Below are 18,265 nucleotides of genomic sequence, written 5' to 3' on the forward strand. Positions count from 1 at the left end.
GTCAGACGCTTAACCGCTTAGCCACCCAGGCACCCCGAAGAAATAACTTTCATAAACAACCGTTTGCACTCACCGATGAATGTCTTATTTCATTTTGCTAATTTTTTGTTATTGCTAGTTTTGATGAATCTTAAAACTACGTGCTCTTCGGTATGTTAAAAATCGTGTTCTAATTTGGGAATCTATCTCCTGTTTGCTTTTCTCTAGCTCTTTTCCGCCCTGAACCCCAGCCTTCTCCCCAGGTTTGGCTACAAATGTGGAAAAATTCATTCTTCCTTGTTGCCAAGCGTTATCAGGTCTATCCCCTTGCCTTCCTGCGAGTCTGTATCTCTAAATCAGTCCACAGGAGATGAATCTCCTATTTTAAAACTCTTCAGGGAGCCCTCTCCATGGCCTTTCTTGGCAGAATTTTGTTTTTCTTTTAGTTTAATAACTCTGACAGTTAATAAAGTTCTTCATTTACGTAGCTCCAGTGTTCATGTTTCCACATAAACTTCTTGTATTCTCCGCAGTGGAAGCATCTGGAAGCATCTGGAAGCATCATGCTTGGCAGGAGTGAGCACCCGGGAAGTATTTGAATGAGTAATAATTTTATGAACCAGTTTTGCTTGGTTATTCTGTCTTGTCTTTGTCGTAATAATAATTGCGCCTTCATTTTTTTTTTTCTCACCTAGCATCTATTTTTAAAAAATTGGGAAGGGGGTGTGAAAGACTGAGAAGGTGTCAGCCCCGGTTAACTCACAGGAACAGAGGAGATAATTCATAAGACAGTGTTTTACAAATTCTTAAAACAGTGTCTGGCTTGTAGTCTCTGGTGAACGGTTACATTTTGGATTATCTGCATCCCATGCCTTCCTGGGAGTCTGTGATGGAGGTGTGGACGTAGGTGTGCCTGTTAGAATCACAGCGAACACCGAAGAAGTCTTTACGCGCCCCCTTCTAAAATCAGAAGGTATGCGTAGTTTTTGAAAAGGCTTCCTTGGTGACCTTGACGTTCATGCCTATCTCCCCAGCCCCTCAAAAAAACAGCAGCAGCCTGTTGACAGAACCACACATTTTGTACCGAAGTGGGTGTGGTACTTCAGGGGGGCACGTAACTGGCATTGTGTACCACGTAAGGAGCGCGTTCCTGAATCTTCCTATGGTTCGTTGTTATTCTGGCCCTTTTGATAATGACCCATTCAGGGTGCAGTCCATTTATAACCCCAGGCGAGTCTGCGGGTCTTTGCTGCCGCCTGCAAACCTTGTCTTTTCGCTGATGTCCCTCCTGTTGGCGGTTCGCAGAGAAACACCTTCCTGGGACCCCTGTCCTGTCCCTGTGGCACTCTTGAACCAGCCAAATGCTGCAGAGATGGTGACGTGCCGGTGGCAGGCTTTACTCATTAGCAAGTCAGAACCTTCTGCTCCCGCGTCCTCTGGAGCTGCAAGTAACATGTGGACGTGTTAGGGGAGGACATGTGGAAGGGGGAAGGCCCGGCTCTCCCAGCTGAGTCTAACCCCCAGCCCTAAGGAATGACTGCTGGACCAGCCCTGCGCTGGGATGCCGAGCCCATCCTTGATTGTAGAATCCGAGAACAGATGACCTGGTTGCTGGCAGTAGCACGAAATTTTGGGGTGGTTTGTTACATAGCAGCGGATGACCGAACAGTTGGGGGTTTCCTGCTTTAGGGGGTGTGTGTGTATTTTTATACTTCTTGATTTTTTTATCATGCTATTTTTTTAAGATTTTGATTTTTTTTAGGAGTCTGGTCTTGTGTTTTTTTTTAAATGTTTGTTTATTTTTAAGAGATGGAGAGACAGAGCAGGGAAGGGGCAGAAAGAGAGAGGGAGATACAGAATCTGAAGCGGATTTTCCTCCCAAGCTGATTTAGTCGTTAACTGATTTAGCAGTTAATAATATTATTACTAATAGCGACATTTATTGAGGATTTACTAACATTCCAGGTATTCTACATGTATTTTCATTTATCTGCAAGGTCGGTACTGTTAACCATTTGACACATAAGCGAATGGACTCAGGAAAACTGCCTACAGTGACATAGCTAACAATCACCATCCTATTCTGCATAGTAAAAAAATAGTAAATTTCTTCCCCCCACACACATTTTTTTTTTTAAGTTTATTTATTTTTGAGAGAGAAGAGAATACGTGCATGTGCAGGGGAGGGGCAGGGAGAGAGAATCCCGAGCAGGCTCCAGACTGTCAGCGCGGAGCCCGATGCGGGGGGTTCAAACCCACGAACTGTGGGATCATGACGCGAGCCGAAGTTGGGTGCTTAACCAACAGAGCCACCCAGGCACCCCGTGGCTTCCCCTTTTTTATACTTTTTTAAAAATCAAGTTTTATTGATGTATAACTTGCATATATTAAAATACGCATTTTAAGTGTAAAGTTAGATGAGTTTTGATAGATTTATTCACCTGTGCAACCATGACTCCGAAAGACAGAACAGAACCTTTGTGTCATCCCCAAACCTTCCTTCATGCCCCAGCCCCACTCCCAGGCAAGCACTGATCTGCTTCCCGTCACCGCGGATTAGTTTTTCTTTGTTCTAAAATTTTATATAAATAGAATCCTGCAATGCATACTCTTTTTGCCTGGCTTCTCTCAGAAAGCGTGATGGTTTTGAGATTCATCCGGTCGTCATGTGTGTAAGTAGTTCCGGTTTATTGCTGAGTACTATCCCATTGAATGGCCGTGCCCTCATCTGTCTCTCCTGTCACCCGTTGGTTGGTTCCAGTATTTACTAATAAAGCCACGGTAAGCATTTGCTACGTCTTTGTGCACATGCGGTCATTTTTCTTTGGTAAATACCTAGGAATGGTGTTGCACGAACCACGTATTTCTTAAGTGTGTAACGTTGTGGGAAACTCCCAAACTCTTCCCCGGTGCCGTTTGTGCCATTTCCCACTTCTACCAGCAACAAATTAAGAGTTCCGTCCTCACCGAGGCTTGGTATCGTGGATCTTTGTAACTTTTGCCCCGCTAATAACGAAGGTGGTGGGTCGTGGTTTTATTTGAATTTTCCCAGTGGCTAATGATGTTGAGCATCTTTCCATTTACCTGTTGGTATGGTAATTCATACGTCTTTTGTGATTTGCCTCTTCCAGTCTCTTGCCTGTGCTGTTGGGTTCCTTTTGAGTTATTTTGAATACACACAGAAAGTAGCTCAGCGGTCAGGTCACCGGGAGCTGGGGAGGGGACAGGGGAGTGGAAGTGACAGCTCACAGGCATGGGGGTTCTTTCTGGGGGGATGAAAATGTCCCAGAGTTGGTTGTGGTGACAGCTGCCCAGCCCTGTCAGTGTACTAAAAATGTAATCGTGCTCTTTAAAGAGATGACTTCTATGGTACGTGAATTCTATCTTAATAAAGTTCTTTAAAAAACGAAAGGAAAAACAGGTGTATTCGTGTCCTTTAAGGAAGCACCCCAAATGGTGGGTTGGAGGTGGAGCAACAGAAATGTATTCTGTCACAGCTCTGGGGTCAGAAGTCTGAAATCAAGGTGCTCGCGAGGATCTGTTCCAGTCCGGTCTCCCTGGCTTGTACGTATTGACATGTTTCCGGGGCACCGTTAACAAACCTCATTGCATGGAGTAAAGCAGTGGAGACCCTACTAGTGTGTTTACAGCTGCTTCAGGAGGAGGAGGATCTGGATGAGACTGGGAGGGAATGGGATCCAGAGCACAAGTGGCCAGGAGAGCATTTGTGGGAGGAAGAGGTGGTCACAGCAGGTGACCGCTGAGGTTAGACACCACGTCACGCGCATAGCTGTGTCCCAGGACCTGCCTCATATTAGATGTCCTTGAAATGCGTATGATCAGAGCTGCTGGGAGGAACTAGAGGATTTGGGGACATCCCGGAGGCTGGAGGAGAAAGGTGACTTAGGGTGATCCAGGAGATGTGAATTTGTTTCCTGACAACAGTGGTTCTCAGGCTTGGGTGCCCCGTAGAATGGGGGCAGGGCTTGTTAACACTTCCAGTAGGTTTGGTTGGGACTTAAGAATATGCCGTTGTAATAGGTGACCCTGGGATGCTGCCGGGACCACATTTTCACCACTTGGGCAGGAGGAAAGGGGGCCGTGGGACAGCACAGGGGAAAGGTGCAAAGACTGTGGCTTGAGAATAGTCATTAACCCACAGGGTTGCGGAATTTTTCTGCAGCTGAGCTCCACAGGCTCCCCAAGGGCAAACGATCAGATTAAGATCAGAGGGTTTTTCAGGGGCCCGGGGAAAGGAAATTGGAGGGGTTTGACAAGAAAGTAGTGGACAGTGATTTATCTTGGGGCTTAAAGTGATAGGCAAGGAAATGAAGCATGGTGGAGATTGGAGATTCAGGATGTGATCACGCAGAGTGGTAGATTTCTGACCTTTCCGATTACAGCCTGCACTAAGAAAGAGTTTACATTGTGACACAGTCATGAATGTTTGTATAACTGGAAGAAAAATTTCATCACTTTATTACAGGCGATCCACTCTGGTGTACTCTCTCTTTAAAAACAATCTGGGGGTGCCTGGGGCCTCAGTCAGTTAAGCGTCCGGCTTCGGCTCAGGTCATGATCTCATGGTTCAGGAGTTCAAGCCCCACATCGGGCTCTGTGCTGACAGCTCAGAGCCCGGAGCCTGCTTCGGATTCTGTGTCTCTTTTTTTCTCTCCCCCTCCCCTGCTCTCTCTCTCCCTCTCTCTCTCTCTCAAAAATAAACATTGGGGTGCCTGGGTGGCTCAGTCGATTAAGCGTCCGACTTCGGCTCAGGTCATGATCTCACAGTCCGTGAGTTCGAGCCCCACGTCGGGCTCTGTGCTGACGGCTCAGAGCCTGGAGCCTGCTTCGGATTCTGTGTCTCCCTCTCTCTCTCTCCCTCCCCCACTTGAACTCTGTCTCTCATAAACATTTTATATAAATAAATAAACATTTAAAAAATTTTTTTAATTAAAAAAAAAAAACACAGATAGTCTGGTCATAGTTCAGTATATTGACTTCATCACCTGGTGGGTTTCAGCCCCCTGGTTTGAAAACTTTACTTCCGGAGATGTGCTCGATAGAAGTCAGAGAGTGAGGGCAGGGAGAACGTCCTGCTTGTGATTGGTACATGGGAGGTGCAGGTGTTAGGAGTGGAGTTGTCTGGGAGGGGTGACCAGCCAGGGTCTGGTGCTGGGCTCACAAGGTGGCACTCTGAAGCGACACAGATGATTATTGGTGGCAGTACAGTGAAGCTTTGAAGCTGAAGTGTTAGCTTATCTACGTGGACATCAGGTCGCATAAGGTGAGGTTAGGAATTTCAGGTGAAAATGAAAGCAGTCCTCGGGGATGGGTTGTGTCCCAGATACATCACACTGCTCTCCGTGGACCCTGTGCCAAGCGACTTGACAGACTAGTTGGTAGATGGAACCTTCTCCTCCCCATTATGCCCCGATGAACAAGTAATGTGCCGGCTGTTCCGGAGAATGCTGGCTGGGGAGAGGGGGAAGTAATCCAAAAGTAGGGTTTTGTTGTGGGTTTTTTTTTTAGGAGAACAATCATGAAAACGAGTTCAAAATTAACCTGAAAGCTCTTAAAATGTTTTGTGCACAGCGCTCATTTTGCAGTAATCACAAGTGTGAGAGATTCAGTCAGCAACTGTGCAGGTGTATCTTCCGTGGGGAAAATACCGGGTGAACAAAGTTACTGGGCCCCGTTATCTTTGGCGAGAAACACATACATTCTGGGTTTACCTGGTAAAAGTGTAGAAGAAACTTAAGAAAAAAAATTTTTTTAATGTTTATTTATTTTTGAGAGAGAGAGAAAGAGAACGTGGGGCCGGGGAGGGCGACGGTCAGAGGGAGAGGGAGACAGAATTCGAATCAAGGATGTGGGAAGTCGTTGGACGCTTGACCGACAGAACCCCCCCCCGGGCACCACAAGAAGAAACTTTTTAAAAATGATTTGTAGGATTTGGGGCGGGGGGTCCCTGGCAGCTCAGTCACTTAAACATCCAGTTCTTGATGTTGGCTCAGGTCATGATCTCATGGTTCGTGGGATTGAGCCCCACATTGGGCTCTGCGCTAGACAGCGTGGAGCCTGCTTGGGGTGTGTTCTCTCTCTCTCTCTCTCTCTCTCTCTCTCTCTCTTTCTCTCTCTTTCTCTCTCTTTCTCTCTCTCTCTCTGCCCTTCCCCCTCCCCCGTGCTCTCTCTATAAATAAGTAAACTTAAAAAAAAACGAAAATCTGTAGGATTTTTAAAGTTAAGGGGGGTTTCAGTCTAGCCGAAGAGTATTTGGAAGTTAATTGTGGAAGATGGGGATATTTTGTTTTCAAACCTTTTCAGTACTACGTTATGTCACAAAATGAGTGATCTGCGCCCCTCTGTGCGTTAATAACACACATCTGCGTATGTGGTGCCTTTTATTTTCTTTCAGATCACTCCTGTGTTTTCATACAACATTTCTCCAGAGAGTTGATCTGGAATTTGAGGTTCTTCTCAGATCGTACAAATTTATGAGCCTACTGAGAGCACGATTGTTGCTGAAATGTCTTCAGGAAGTAACTGGTGTTTCAGAATCTGAATTTGATAAATGTAAAGGCCACAGTAAATTCATGACGTTATAATGAAGGGAAAATGTTAAAGGTGATCAAGAATATCACTTGTGGAGGCGCCTGGGTGGCTCAGGCGGTTAAGCGGCCCACTTCGGCTTACGTCGTGATCTCTCGCAGTTTGTAAGCTCGAGCCCCACATCGGGCTCTGTGCTGACCCCTCAGAGCTTGGAGCCTGTTTCAGATTCTGTGTCTTCCTCTCTCTCCCCCCTCCCTTGCTCTTGCTCTATCTCTCAGGCTCTCTAGCACTCTCGCTCTTGCTCTCAAAAATAAACATTAAAAAAAAATTTTGTGTTTAAAAAGAATATCATTTGTGGATCAGCAATGCCTTTTGTAGCTGCAAACTGCTCTAGAGGACGAGGAGGTCCCTGAAAGCCAGAAATTGCTGGAAGCGAGGCTAAGGACGTTATTAAAGTGGGATTTGTTTACTAACATTAATATAAAGGTCTCAACACTGGCTGCCTAATAATGCGACTTTTTATTTTTTTTTTTTAATGTTTATCTTTATTTTTGAGACAGAGAAAGACAGAGCATAGGCAGGGGAGGGGCAGAGAGAGAGGGAGACACAGAATCAGAAGCGGGCTCCAGGCTCTGAGCCGCCAGCACACAGCCCGATGCGGGGCTCGAACTCATCAGCTGCGAGATCACGACCCGAGCTGAAGTAGGACGCCCAACCAACTGAGCCACCCAGGCGCCCCATAATGCGACTTTTTAATGGAAACGGCAGAAAAACCCGCTGTGTCCTGTCAGCAAACGTGGTCTTCCTGTCCCTTCTTCATTTAAATAATTAATCACCTCCCCCTAGGGGAGAGTGCAGAGGAGGAGAGACCCCAGGGGAGGCCAGAGCCCTCCTGCCTCTGCTAATGGATGGTTCCCTTCTCCCAGGACCAAGCAGATGCAGAAAGCCAGTTGGCTCCCTAAAGACCGGGGTTTTAAATTCGGGTGTCCCAGTTACTCACCAAGACGAGAGTTGGCTGTGTCAACCCGCACTGTGATTTGCGTTGGACTCCACTGTCTGCCTTTCGCCGGAATGATTATCCGTGTTTTCAAGTTCAGTGTTAATTTAGCCTTTCGTATAATTCACGCCCTTCATGACATATGTGAGAAAGTCCTCTTTGGACGCGCGCCAGTAATTGTATTTTTGAAACGTGGGCCGCTCGTTTATGTAATAAATCCGTCGTTGCACTTAATCTCATGCTGTCTTGTTAAGCGTGTGTCTTCTTGAATTTCTTAAGTTTCCTGGGATAACTTCCGAGGCTCTGCTCTCTGCCCCTTCACCCCTGCAAGTGAGGCCCTTGAAGCTTGCCTGGCACCATTCTGAGCTGTGTTTCCGTGTTTCCTGCCTCTCGGAGGGGCTCCCCATGGGTGTCATGGGCAACCCCTTTCTTCCACTGTTCTTAACCCGGTTCTACTTGGGAAAAGGTGTAAAAATCCTCTGAAGCCCTTGTAACTCTTGCCCATTTATCTTTAAGAAAAATTACATTGTGCTTCCTTCCTTCTTTCCATTTACAAGCCAAAACCCTCCCTTAGCCTACCTAGGGGTGTCAGAGTGCCCACCGGAGGGCCCAGAAGTCCCCTTAGAAGCCCTAAAGAAGTTTATTTCTCTCTTTCCTTTCCAATTAAATTTCTTTTGCTTGAAGCAATAGCATTCAGTATAAATAAGAATTTTCCTACTCCTTTAAATTTTTTCAGTTTGGCTGACTTAGTAGACGTTTTTTTCTCTTGCTGTTTCCTTACATAAAATAGGTTTGCTGTCTGTTAACTTAAATGCTCTTTATGAACTAGCTTCGATAACATGCTTTCTTTTGAACACAGTCCCTTTGAGACGTGTGGGCTCCTGGATGACCCCGTATTCCACATAGCACAGGCAGGCTCATGGTTGGATACCAAAATAAATACTAGGTAACTGTTTCTTAATTCCTGTTGAACTGTCTTTCCTTGCCTTGGGCATAAAATTGAGATCTTTTATAACATCCAGAATGCGTGAGAGTGCCCTTTGGACACATAAGTTTTAATCTCATTCGTTCGTTCCAAAACCTGAGCGTCTGCTGTACCCCTCAGTCACCATACTGGTCTCCGGAGGCTAATGAGCGAAGACAGTGTCCGATAACGTCAAGCACTACGGAGAAAAACCAGGATGGCTGTGATAGAGTGACCCTTAGGGAGTGGGTGCCACCTTAGATGGGGTGGTCTCGGCGGAGGCGTCTCTGAAGAAGGGCCATTGAGCTCCCAAAGTAATGACAAAAGTGAGTCGTGTGCAGAGAATTCTAGAACAGAGGGACAGAGGGGGATGTGCCAAATGGGCCTGGGAGGGTCTGGGGAGGGGCAGCAGAGAGGTTGGGTGGGGGGGGGGTGGGTAGGCGGAGCAGGGCCCGGCCTGGTTGGGATTTGGGAACTTACTCTTTTTTTAATTTTTAATGTTTACTTTATTCTTGACAGAGGGAGAGCTAGGAAGCAAGCAGGGGAGGGGCAGAGAGAGAGATGGGGACAGAAGATCCGAAGCGGGCTCTGTGCTGACAGCAGAGAACCCAGTGCAGGGCTCGAACTCATGAACTGTGAGATCATGACCTGAGCCAAAGTCAGCCGCTTAACCGACTGCTGAGCCACCCAGGTGCCCCAGGAAATTTATTCTAATTGAAAGGAGGATTTAAAGCAGGGAGGTAACTTTTAATTGTCAAAAGCTCTTGTAGGCTGCTTCTGTAGAGAATGATTTCGGGTTTTAATAATTCTAGAAACACTTTGAATTGTGTGTTTAACTGCCCGTGAGGAGTAAAATAATCCTGCCAACTTGGGGGTTTTCTAGTTGTCTCCCCGCAGCTCTCACTTGTAAACCAGTTTATTAATTCATTAATTTCTAAGTATGGGGAGGGGTGCTGCCTGTGTTATGAAAACATGCCAATCGAAACCCCCCAGAAGCAGAAGGCTCCTGGTGCAAACCTCTCTCCCTGAAGGTCTTTTGAGATGAAAGTCCAGTGAGATGCAGCGAACATGTAGAGCGTGTGTGTAAAGTTAATAGGGAGCGCCTGGCTGGCTCAATCTGAAGAGCATGCTATTCTTGACCTCGAGGTTGTAGGTTCAAGTCCCACACTGGGTGTAGAGATTAGTTAAAAAATTAAATCTTACCCAAAAAACACTAGTGCTCTGGGAGACGTACAAGAGAAGAAAGTGTTTGGGGTGAAATTTGGGTGGGGGGGACCACCTACGTCATTTCCTGGACTGTTCTCACACTATCTTTACAGAGTGCCCCGTTCTGAAGTCCAGCAGGTGAAATTTTAGGCATCAAATAGTTGAGAACTTAAGCCTCCGGCTCTTGATTGGTTAGCACATAGGCTCAATTATGAGAAAGTGATTTTATTATAAAGTCCAGAACATTTCTTCATTATTTTGTGTGTGCCAGACATCACTAGGCTTTTGAGACTGAATGGTTCAGGCAGGATTTCTGGCTTCGAAGAGTTTTTTAAAGACTTCTTTTACATGTTCTCACATTACCCTCTTTAAAAGCTGTACCTGGAGGGGTGCCTGGGTGGCTCAGTCAGTTGAGTGTCCAACTTCGGCTCAGGTCATGATCTCACAGTCTGTGAGTTCAAGCCCCGCGTCAGGCTCTGTGCTGACGGCTCAGGACCTGGAATGTGCTTCAGATTCTGTGTCTCCCTCTCTCACTGCCCCTCCCCCACTCATGCTCTGTCTCTCTCTCTCTCTCTCTCTCTCTCTCTCTCTCTCTCTCTCTGTCTGTCAAAATAAAGAAACGTTAAAAAAAATTTGGGTCACCTGGGTGGCTCCGTCGGCTAAGCGTCCGACTTCAGCTCGGGTCATGATCTCATGGTCTGTGAGTTCGAGCCCCGCGTCGGGCTCTGTGCCGACAGCTCAGAACCTGGAGCCCGCTTCGGATTCTGTGTCTCCCTCTCTCTCTCTGACCCTCCCCCGTTCATGTTCTGTCTCTGTCTCAAAAATAAATAAAACGTTAAAAAGAAAAAATTAAAAGCTGTACCTGGTAACATTTCTAACAGCCACATAGGAAAGAGCCCAAAGAAACAAATCCTGTCTTAATAATTTCTGTATTAAAATTAATACCCACATTTCAGGGACACCAGAGGAAATTAGCTTAGTTTAGACCTTATTGCAGAGTTTACCTTTAACAGAATATGTGAAATGTTTGCTGGTCAGTAATATTTGTTAACGTCACAAAAGTGTTTTAATTCATAATAGCTTAATTGGTTAAATTCCTCTCCTAGAAAGCAGATTCTTGAAATTTTATTTCCTTTTTGAAATTGCCCAAAGGCTTACTTAAAGGAAGGTGTTCTGATCCCAGTACTTCCCGTTCCTTCATCTTGTTAGAGTGGGGGTTTTTTGGTAAAATAGTAGATTTTTTTTTTTTTACCTTAATATGCAAATACATACTGAGCTTTTGCTCTCTTTTCTAGGGAAATCCTCATTGACGATTCAGTTTGTTGAAGGCCAATTTGTTGACTCCTACGACCCAACCATAGAAAACAGTAAGTATTGTTTTCAAGGGTTTATAAACTGAGAAGCCTGCATTCTACATACAAACAGCCATTGTGTACTTCTGGAGGCTTTGATTGCAGGGGTTATTGGGGTAAACCTACAGATTTCCAGCGGGGGTCCAGAAAAGCTTCCAAAAGTTTGACCCGCTTCACACGGAATGGATTTTTACCCAGTATCCAGATCCCTCCATCGAGAAGTTGTTTTCAGTTCCATAGGAATCCAGTCCTACAGTGAACCTCCTGTCCCAGACTCTGCTTCAGGAAAACAAGAAGAGCGAGCACATAATCTCCGCACCCTCCCCCCGCCTTCTTCTCAACAGTAGCCCTTTTTAAGGATTCCAAGCTTGAAAAGGAAGGATGAAAACACTCTAGTTCCTTTGTACCTTACTCTTACACGGAATCACCAGCCCTCCCGGCCCCCTCCCCCGCAGCCCCCCAACCCCTTCCAGTCCTGAACACTTGAAAGTCAAGGCTGTGGAGTAGTGAGCGATTCTGGGATGGAGAGAGCAGTTGCAGCATGAAAACAAAGTTGGTTCTAAAGCCTGTTGGCATTTCCGGCCACGCGCAGAGAAAAGCCCCAAAGACCGGGACCGACCACAACCTTCATTTACCTTGTCCGGTTTCAATCCATGGTTTCAGAATCTTCTTGAAGGATTCTAGGACCATGAGAGAGGTCTTGATTCTAGAGTCATGGAGGAAAATCTAAAGCACTTCATGCAGAGAAGCTGATTTATTGGAAGCTGCTCTTGTTTCGGGCGATCTTAAAACCCTAAGTAGGCCCTAGAACTAGTCTTCTGAGATTCTTGGCACCTGGGCTTACCCAGGATTTGTCACCAGGAACACAGACATTTAAACATGGGATTCATCAAACCCTGATGGACACATTAGACATGAAGCCGACTTAACAGTCAGGTTCGTGAACTAGATTCATAGATCTCATCTGCCCGGCGCTCGAGAGAGAGATTTCCAAAGAGGCTTACGACAGGGGGGTTGACAGACTATGGCTTGTAGGCCAGAAAGACCCACTGCCTTTTTGTACAGCCCATGAGCAAAGAATGGTTTTTACTTTTTTTTTTTTTTTTTTTGTTTTTACACATTTTTTAATCATTAAAAAAGGTTTAAGAGAAGAAGAATATTTGGGGCATGTGAAAGTTACGTGAAATTCAGACTTTAGCGTCCATAAAGTTTTATCGGAACCCAGCCATATTCATTCATTTACGTAGTGTCTGTGGCTGCTTTTGTTCTACAGTAGCATCTGGCCCTTTACAGGAAGAGTTTGCCCACCTCTGACTTAAAACATGCAGCTGTCCCTCATGTCCCAGTATGCTGGTAGCAGGGAAGGAAACCTGTTGGGGAACTGACCCTGGGAAGACCCGGGTTTGAAAGTAACTAAGCTCGGCCGGTGTCCAGAAAGGAAGAGTCCTGACTACGGACACATCCTGTGCTGATCTGTTCGGCCGTGACTTACAGAACAGTGCGCCAGTGTGAGGAGCAGATGAATTTGAATCCTAGGTGGACAGGGGCGCCCGGGTGGCTCAGTCGGTGGGACGTCCGACTTCGGCTCGGGTCATGATCTCGCCGTTCGTGAGTTCGAGCCCCGCGTCGGGCTCTGTGCCGATGGCTCGGAGCCTGGAGCCTGCTTTGGATCCTGTGCCTCCCTCTCTCTCTGCCCCTACCCTGCTTGTGCGCTCTCTCTGGCTCTCAAAAATGAATAAACGTAAAACAAATTTGAATGCTAGGTGGACAAGTCTGGTTATCTCTCCATTGGAATAAGAACACAAGCAAATCGTGGTCTTGGTCTTAACATTTGCTATACATAACAACTTAGAGAGTTGTGTGTCCTTAAGATAAGGCTCATTTGGGCATTTTATTCACAGAATAATACAGTACGGTTTTCTTGGTTAGGCCTGCCAATAAAGGTGGTTCTTATTTTTGAGTGTTTATGTGTCATTTATAACTAAGGTGGAAGGAAAGTCATGGTGTTGTGTACAGATATATTTTCTTTATATGTAAGTAAAAGATCCAGTGAACGTCCAGCTTCCTTACTTTGATATCATCTCAGAAATTGAATGACCCAACATGACGTCTGTCAACATCTTTAATCGTATTTTTAATGTTTCCTACTACTTAGTGTTCAGTAAAAAAGACTTTTATTTTTTCATGTCAAAAATGAATTCAGAATATTTATTAAAGTCCTTAGGCAGGAGCGAAAATGAGTGTCAGGGTATATGAATCGCTTAAAAGTTCATGAGCTGTATGCAGACATCAGCTTCTGTTTACCCTGCTTCTGACCAACCCAGGAAGAAACCCTTTCTCCACTGTTTCCTGTGCTGTTTGGTCAGAAACGTTGTTCAGTAGGGGCTCCTGGGTGGCTCAGTTGGTTGAGCATCCCAGCTTCGGCTCAGGTCATGATCTAATGGTTTGTGGGTTCGAGCCCCAAGTCGGGCTCTGTGCTCACAGCTCAGAGCCTAGAACCTTCTTCGGATTCTGTCTCTCTCTCTCTCTCTCTCTCTCTCTGCCCCTCCCCTGCTCCCACTGTGTCTGTCTCTCTCTCTCTCTTTCTCAAAAATAAATAAACATTAACAATAAAATAAAATAAACATTGTTCAGTGATGACAGGGAATTAGAAATGGAACAGGTTATCGTAAACCTGTTGCTAACGAATGGATGACTCTGTAAATACGGAAGGAATCCGGTAATCATTTTGCACTTCAGAACATAGAACAGGTGGTTCATAGCAAACATTCAGTGGTGACGCATCTCTGAGACATGACCACAAAAGCAAAACTTCTGAGACTGTGTCATCTCCTTTTAAAATGGAATATAGGAGGGGGCGCCTGGGTGGCTCAGTCGGTTAGGTGTCCCGACTTCGGCCCAGGTCATGATTTCAAGCCCCGCGTCGGGCTCTGTGCTGACGGCTCCGAGCCTGGAGCCTGCTTTAGGTTCTGCGTCTCCCTCTCTCTCTGCCCCTCCCCAGCTTACGCTCTGTCTTTCTCTCTCAAAAATAAACATTAAAAAAAAATTTTTTTTTTTTAATAAAAGAAAATGGAATGTAGGGGAATAACATGAATAAAACCCTGTATTTTTCTAGCTTGGGGATGTTTTTATGCCAAAAATACTTAGACCTACGCAAATGTGTAGATTGTCCACCATGTTAATCTAACAACTCAATACAAACTAAATTGTTCTGGTGAAATTTAACCAGTAGGGGTAGTTGGTCAATTAGAGGAGGAAAAATAGTAGTGATTTACAGCTTCTGCCATTTCCAGGTAGTACTGTTGATGCGTTAATAAAGCTGAGAAAACGGGACCGTTCTAATTAGGAGTTTTGCAGCATTATCAAGCATTGCATGGTGGGTAGCCTTCTCAGTGGGATACGAATTAGGAGATTGTGATACACTTCAGGAACACAGATCTTACTTGGTGCATTCCAGATCTTAGAAATCTGTCCCTCATCAGTAGGCTCTACGAATACGTCACTGTTAGTCTGCTTGGGGCAGTTTCAGGATTTTCGTTGGGGGAAGTGGGTTAATTTCTCTAGTGATTGAAAAAGGGAGGGGGACGGAGAGAGGGCTGGAGGAAAGCGATACCAGGAGAAAGCCAGCTTTCCACTGCTCTGCAGGACCGGACATGGAGTGCGTAGAAGAATTGGTTCCTAGTTTATGGAGCTGACAGATCTCTTGTTACACTTCCTTTTTTTCTATAGTAATAAGAAGAGGCAGTTTTCCATGACAGATGGAAAGGCCTCGATTTCATTTTACTGCTCTGTGTAGGAGGATTTACATCCTTTTTATGTGCAAGGATATACTAACACATTGATCAATAGCTTCATTTCCTTTATCTTCTGTACAATTACGTGTCGTCCCGTTTGACTCTTCCCTCGTGGCCAGTATTTCTCCCGTCTCCTTGGCTGAATCTTGATCTTCCTGACCTGGCAGTATCGGGGGGCCCTGGGCTCCAAAGTCCGGCTAGGGCTTTCGCGGTACTTGATCGCCAGCGATCTTCCCTTCTTCCCAGAAGTTTGCTTGTTTCCCAAAACCCCCAGTCGCACCCTCTCCCCCAGACTCTGGGCTTTTCTGTTCAGCTGCCCTCGCTTCCCCTTGGGTGTAGTCTTCTTCATTTGCTTCCTCCCCCATCTGCAGCGCTCCTTCCCCGGGCTTTCCCGAATTGGCAAATGGCAATTCATGCATCTCGTGGCTCAAGCCAAAAACTCTGGAGTCCTCCCACCTCTCCATTTTCTCACACCCTGCCTCCAGCCAGAAATCCTTTTGGCTCAGGGCGCTTGGTTGGCTCAGTGGGTTGAGCATCCGACTTCGGCTCAGGTCATGATCTCTTGGTTCCTGAGTTTGAACCACACATCGGGCTCTGTGCCGACAGCTCGGAGCCTGGAGCCTGCTTCGGATTCTGTGTGTCTCTCTCTCTGTCTCTCCCCGCTTGTGCTCGTGCGCTCTCGTGCTCTCCCCGCTTGTGCTCGCGCACTCTTGCTCTCTCTCTCTCTCTCTCAAAAGTAAACATTTAAAAAAAATTTTTTTTTTCATCCTTTTGGCTCTCCCTTTGAATTCCACCATGGCTCTCTGGTCCCAGACCACCATCGTTGTCCTCAGATCCCGAGTCTACGTAAGCACTATGTTATGGACCCCCACCAATGTCCTTGGTCCATTCTTGTCCATTTCTCTTATTCACAGCATAGCCAGAGCGATCTCTTTAAAATATAAATCAGGGGCGCCTGGGTGGCGCAGTCGGTTAAGCGTCCGACTTCAGCCAGGTCACGATCTCGCGGTCCGTGAGTTCGAGCCCCGCGTCAGGCTCTGGGCTGATGGCTCGGAGCCTGGAGCCTGTTTCCGATTCTGTGTCTCCCTCTCTCTCTGCCCCTCCCCCGTTCATGCTCTGTCTCTCTCTGTCCCAAAAATAAATAAAAAACGTTGAAAAAAAAAAATTTAAAAAAAAAAAATAAATAAATAAAAAAAAAATAAAATATAAATCAGACCAAGTTACTCCCCTGCCTCAGAACCCTTGGTTTCCCAACACATTTAGAATGAAACTCTGAAGTCCTTACCATCTCCTAAAAGGTCCTCTGCCTCCTCCCCAACCTGGTTACCTCCCCAGCACTCTCTCCGCTTCTGCGCTGATCTTGCTTCTTCTCGCTGGGCTTTGGCGCTTGCTGTTTGACCTCCGGATGCTCTTCTCCCAAAGACAGTGCCTGACGGTGTCTCGACCCTTCCTTCCCCCGGGGCTGTAAGCGCGCTGAGGTCAGCTGCAGTATTTCGAGCTCCCGGAACAGTGCTCCTGGCGATCATAGGTACTCAGGAAGGAGCTCTCGCGTGAATGAGTGATGTTTTGTTTAGTAGCGTTGACATAATAATTATGTCATACTTCATAACCACAGTTACTTAAATCTAATTGAAGGTTACTTGTTTTACTGCTCATCACGGTTCCTTACATAAATTTCATCGTCTTGAATGCACTTTTTGATCTTCCCCGACTAAGGTGTGTCAGTGGCAGGTTTTCACACAGGAGCATCATGACTGCCCCCTGGCTGATAGTGATCAAAAGCACAGTCAAGGCCAGGTGCACCCCACATTCAGAGAAGTTCCAGTGCGGAAGAAGAATGCAATAAAATTGATGAAACACATTATGTTGTGTACTCCCTATCTTGAAATAATGTGGATTCGGTTTTCATCTGGTGAAATTATTCTCTAAAGTGGTAGTCTCCATTAAGGCACGCAAATGAAGGGGGAAAAAATGTGGCAACTGGTGTGGATGGCCTGGTCTGTGGTCTTTCCTCCCGATTCTAGCACCACTGGTGGCCGTAGGGGAGTGCTCCCGTGGAACTCCTCCTCCAGAGAAGATCTCTTCTCTGTCCCCCTTGTCACCTCTAAGTTTCCTCTCATAATTTTCATATGTCTGCTGTGCTTTCCCTTTTGGCTGTGGGATAAAGTGGACAACAGCGGGTCCTCTCCCAGCTGTGCAAGGGACCGATTCTGTGGCCTGGTTCTGGTCCAGTCGAGTGGCCAGCCAGGAGATCCAACGACGCGTCTTAAGTGAAGATGGCCGGGACCATGGACGCAAAAGAAATAAGTTCCGTTCTGCTGTCAGGGTTCCAGATGGTTACTCTTCAATATTCTCTTACTATTAATAGTTCTTTTCCTCTTTTGTCTACATTTGTTTGAAGTCTGTCTCCTCAGGATTCTGTATGGACTTTTCCGGAAGTTATGAGTCTGGTTTTTTTACCCCCCCTTGGTAGGGAAGAGAGATTGTCACAAATTGCTCAGATGCTTAAGCTAAGTGGGAATGATGGCTTTCATGCAGAACACCTGTTCCATTGCTGTTTTATGTCGATGAAATTGATAATTTTTTTTTATGTACTGGACGTTCTTAACACTTCAGTTAATATTAGCTGTTTGTGCTCTGAAACCAGACTTCTAAATTAATGAAAGGTTTTGTGCTTTGGGTCCATTCTAGACCTCACACTTTATGTAATATATTTCTCTTTTTCACAGAGGAAGGTGTAAGCCACGGAGCACTCAAATGACTTTTACAGCATATGAATTGTTGCCTAATTTCAGTTTCATGGAACAAGGTTCAAGGTGTACCGAAGCTGGATTTTCATCCATCAGCTTGTGTCTATTAAATAATGGAAGAGGGAAGAATCTGTAAACTCAGATCTGTTCCATTTTGTTTTGTGGGATCTTTTTATGAAACGATTAGGGACTCTTCTTAATCGGTGGTCAGTGTTCAAGCTTTAACTGATCTAAAGTCAATTCTTTTTACTAATATTTAATTCCCTTTTTCCCTGTAGCTTTCACAAAATTGATCACAGTAAATGGACAAGAATATCATCTTCAGCTTGTTGACACAGCTGGACAAGTAAGTCTGGTGTCTCAGAGTCCCCTTCTGCTGTCCTCTGTCTAGCGGTCCTGGCCCTGCTGTTGATACTTAAATGCAACAGTGATGCCAGGAAAACCCCTCCTGATTTATGTGTGCCTGAATGGACTTTTCCGGAAGTTATGAGTCTGGTTTTTTTACCCCCCCTTGGTAGGGAAGAGAGATTGTCACAAATTGCTCAGATGCTTAAGCTAAGTGGGAATGAGGCTGAGCTAACAGGCTGTCTTCTAAGACATTTGTGGCAGTTTTTCCGAATCATTAGCTTGTTGTTCTACTCTAGAATTGTGTTAAATGCACTCATAGCATCAGG

General features: G+C 45.8%; 1 protein-coding gene across 1 annotated transcript in view; it reads left to right on the plus strand.

Moving 5' to 3' along the window:
* RHEB (Ras homolog, mTORC1 binding) overlaps positions 1 to 18,265 on the plus strand; it is a 44,715-nt gene that overhangs the window by 11,879 nt on the left and 14,571 nt on the right. Inside the window, exons 2-3 of the mRNA XM_058723760.1 lie at positions 10,991 to 11,062; positions 17,870 to 17,937. Of these exons, the coding sequence (XP_058579743.1) occupies positions 10,991 to 11,062; positions 17,870 to 17,937 (140 nt within the window). The remainder of the gene's footprint in view (positions 1 to 10,990; positions 11,063 to 17,869; positions 17,938 to 18,265) is intronic.

This window comes from Neofelis nebulosa, chromosome 4 (genome assembly GCF_028018385.1).
Source record: "Neofelis nebulosa isolate mNeoNeb1 chromosome 4, mNeoNeb1.pri, whole genome shotgun sequence".
Lineage (NCBI taxonomy): Eukaryota > Metazoa > Chordata > Mammalia > Carnivora > Felidae > Neofelis > Neofelis nebulosa.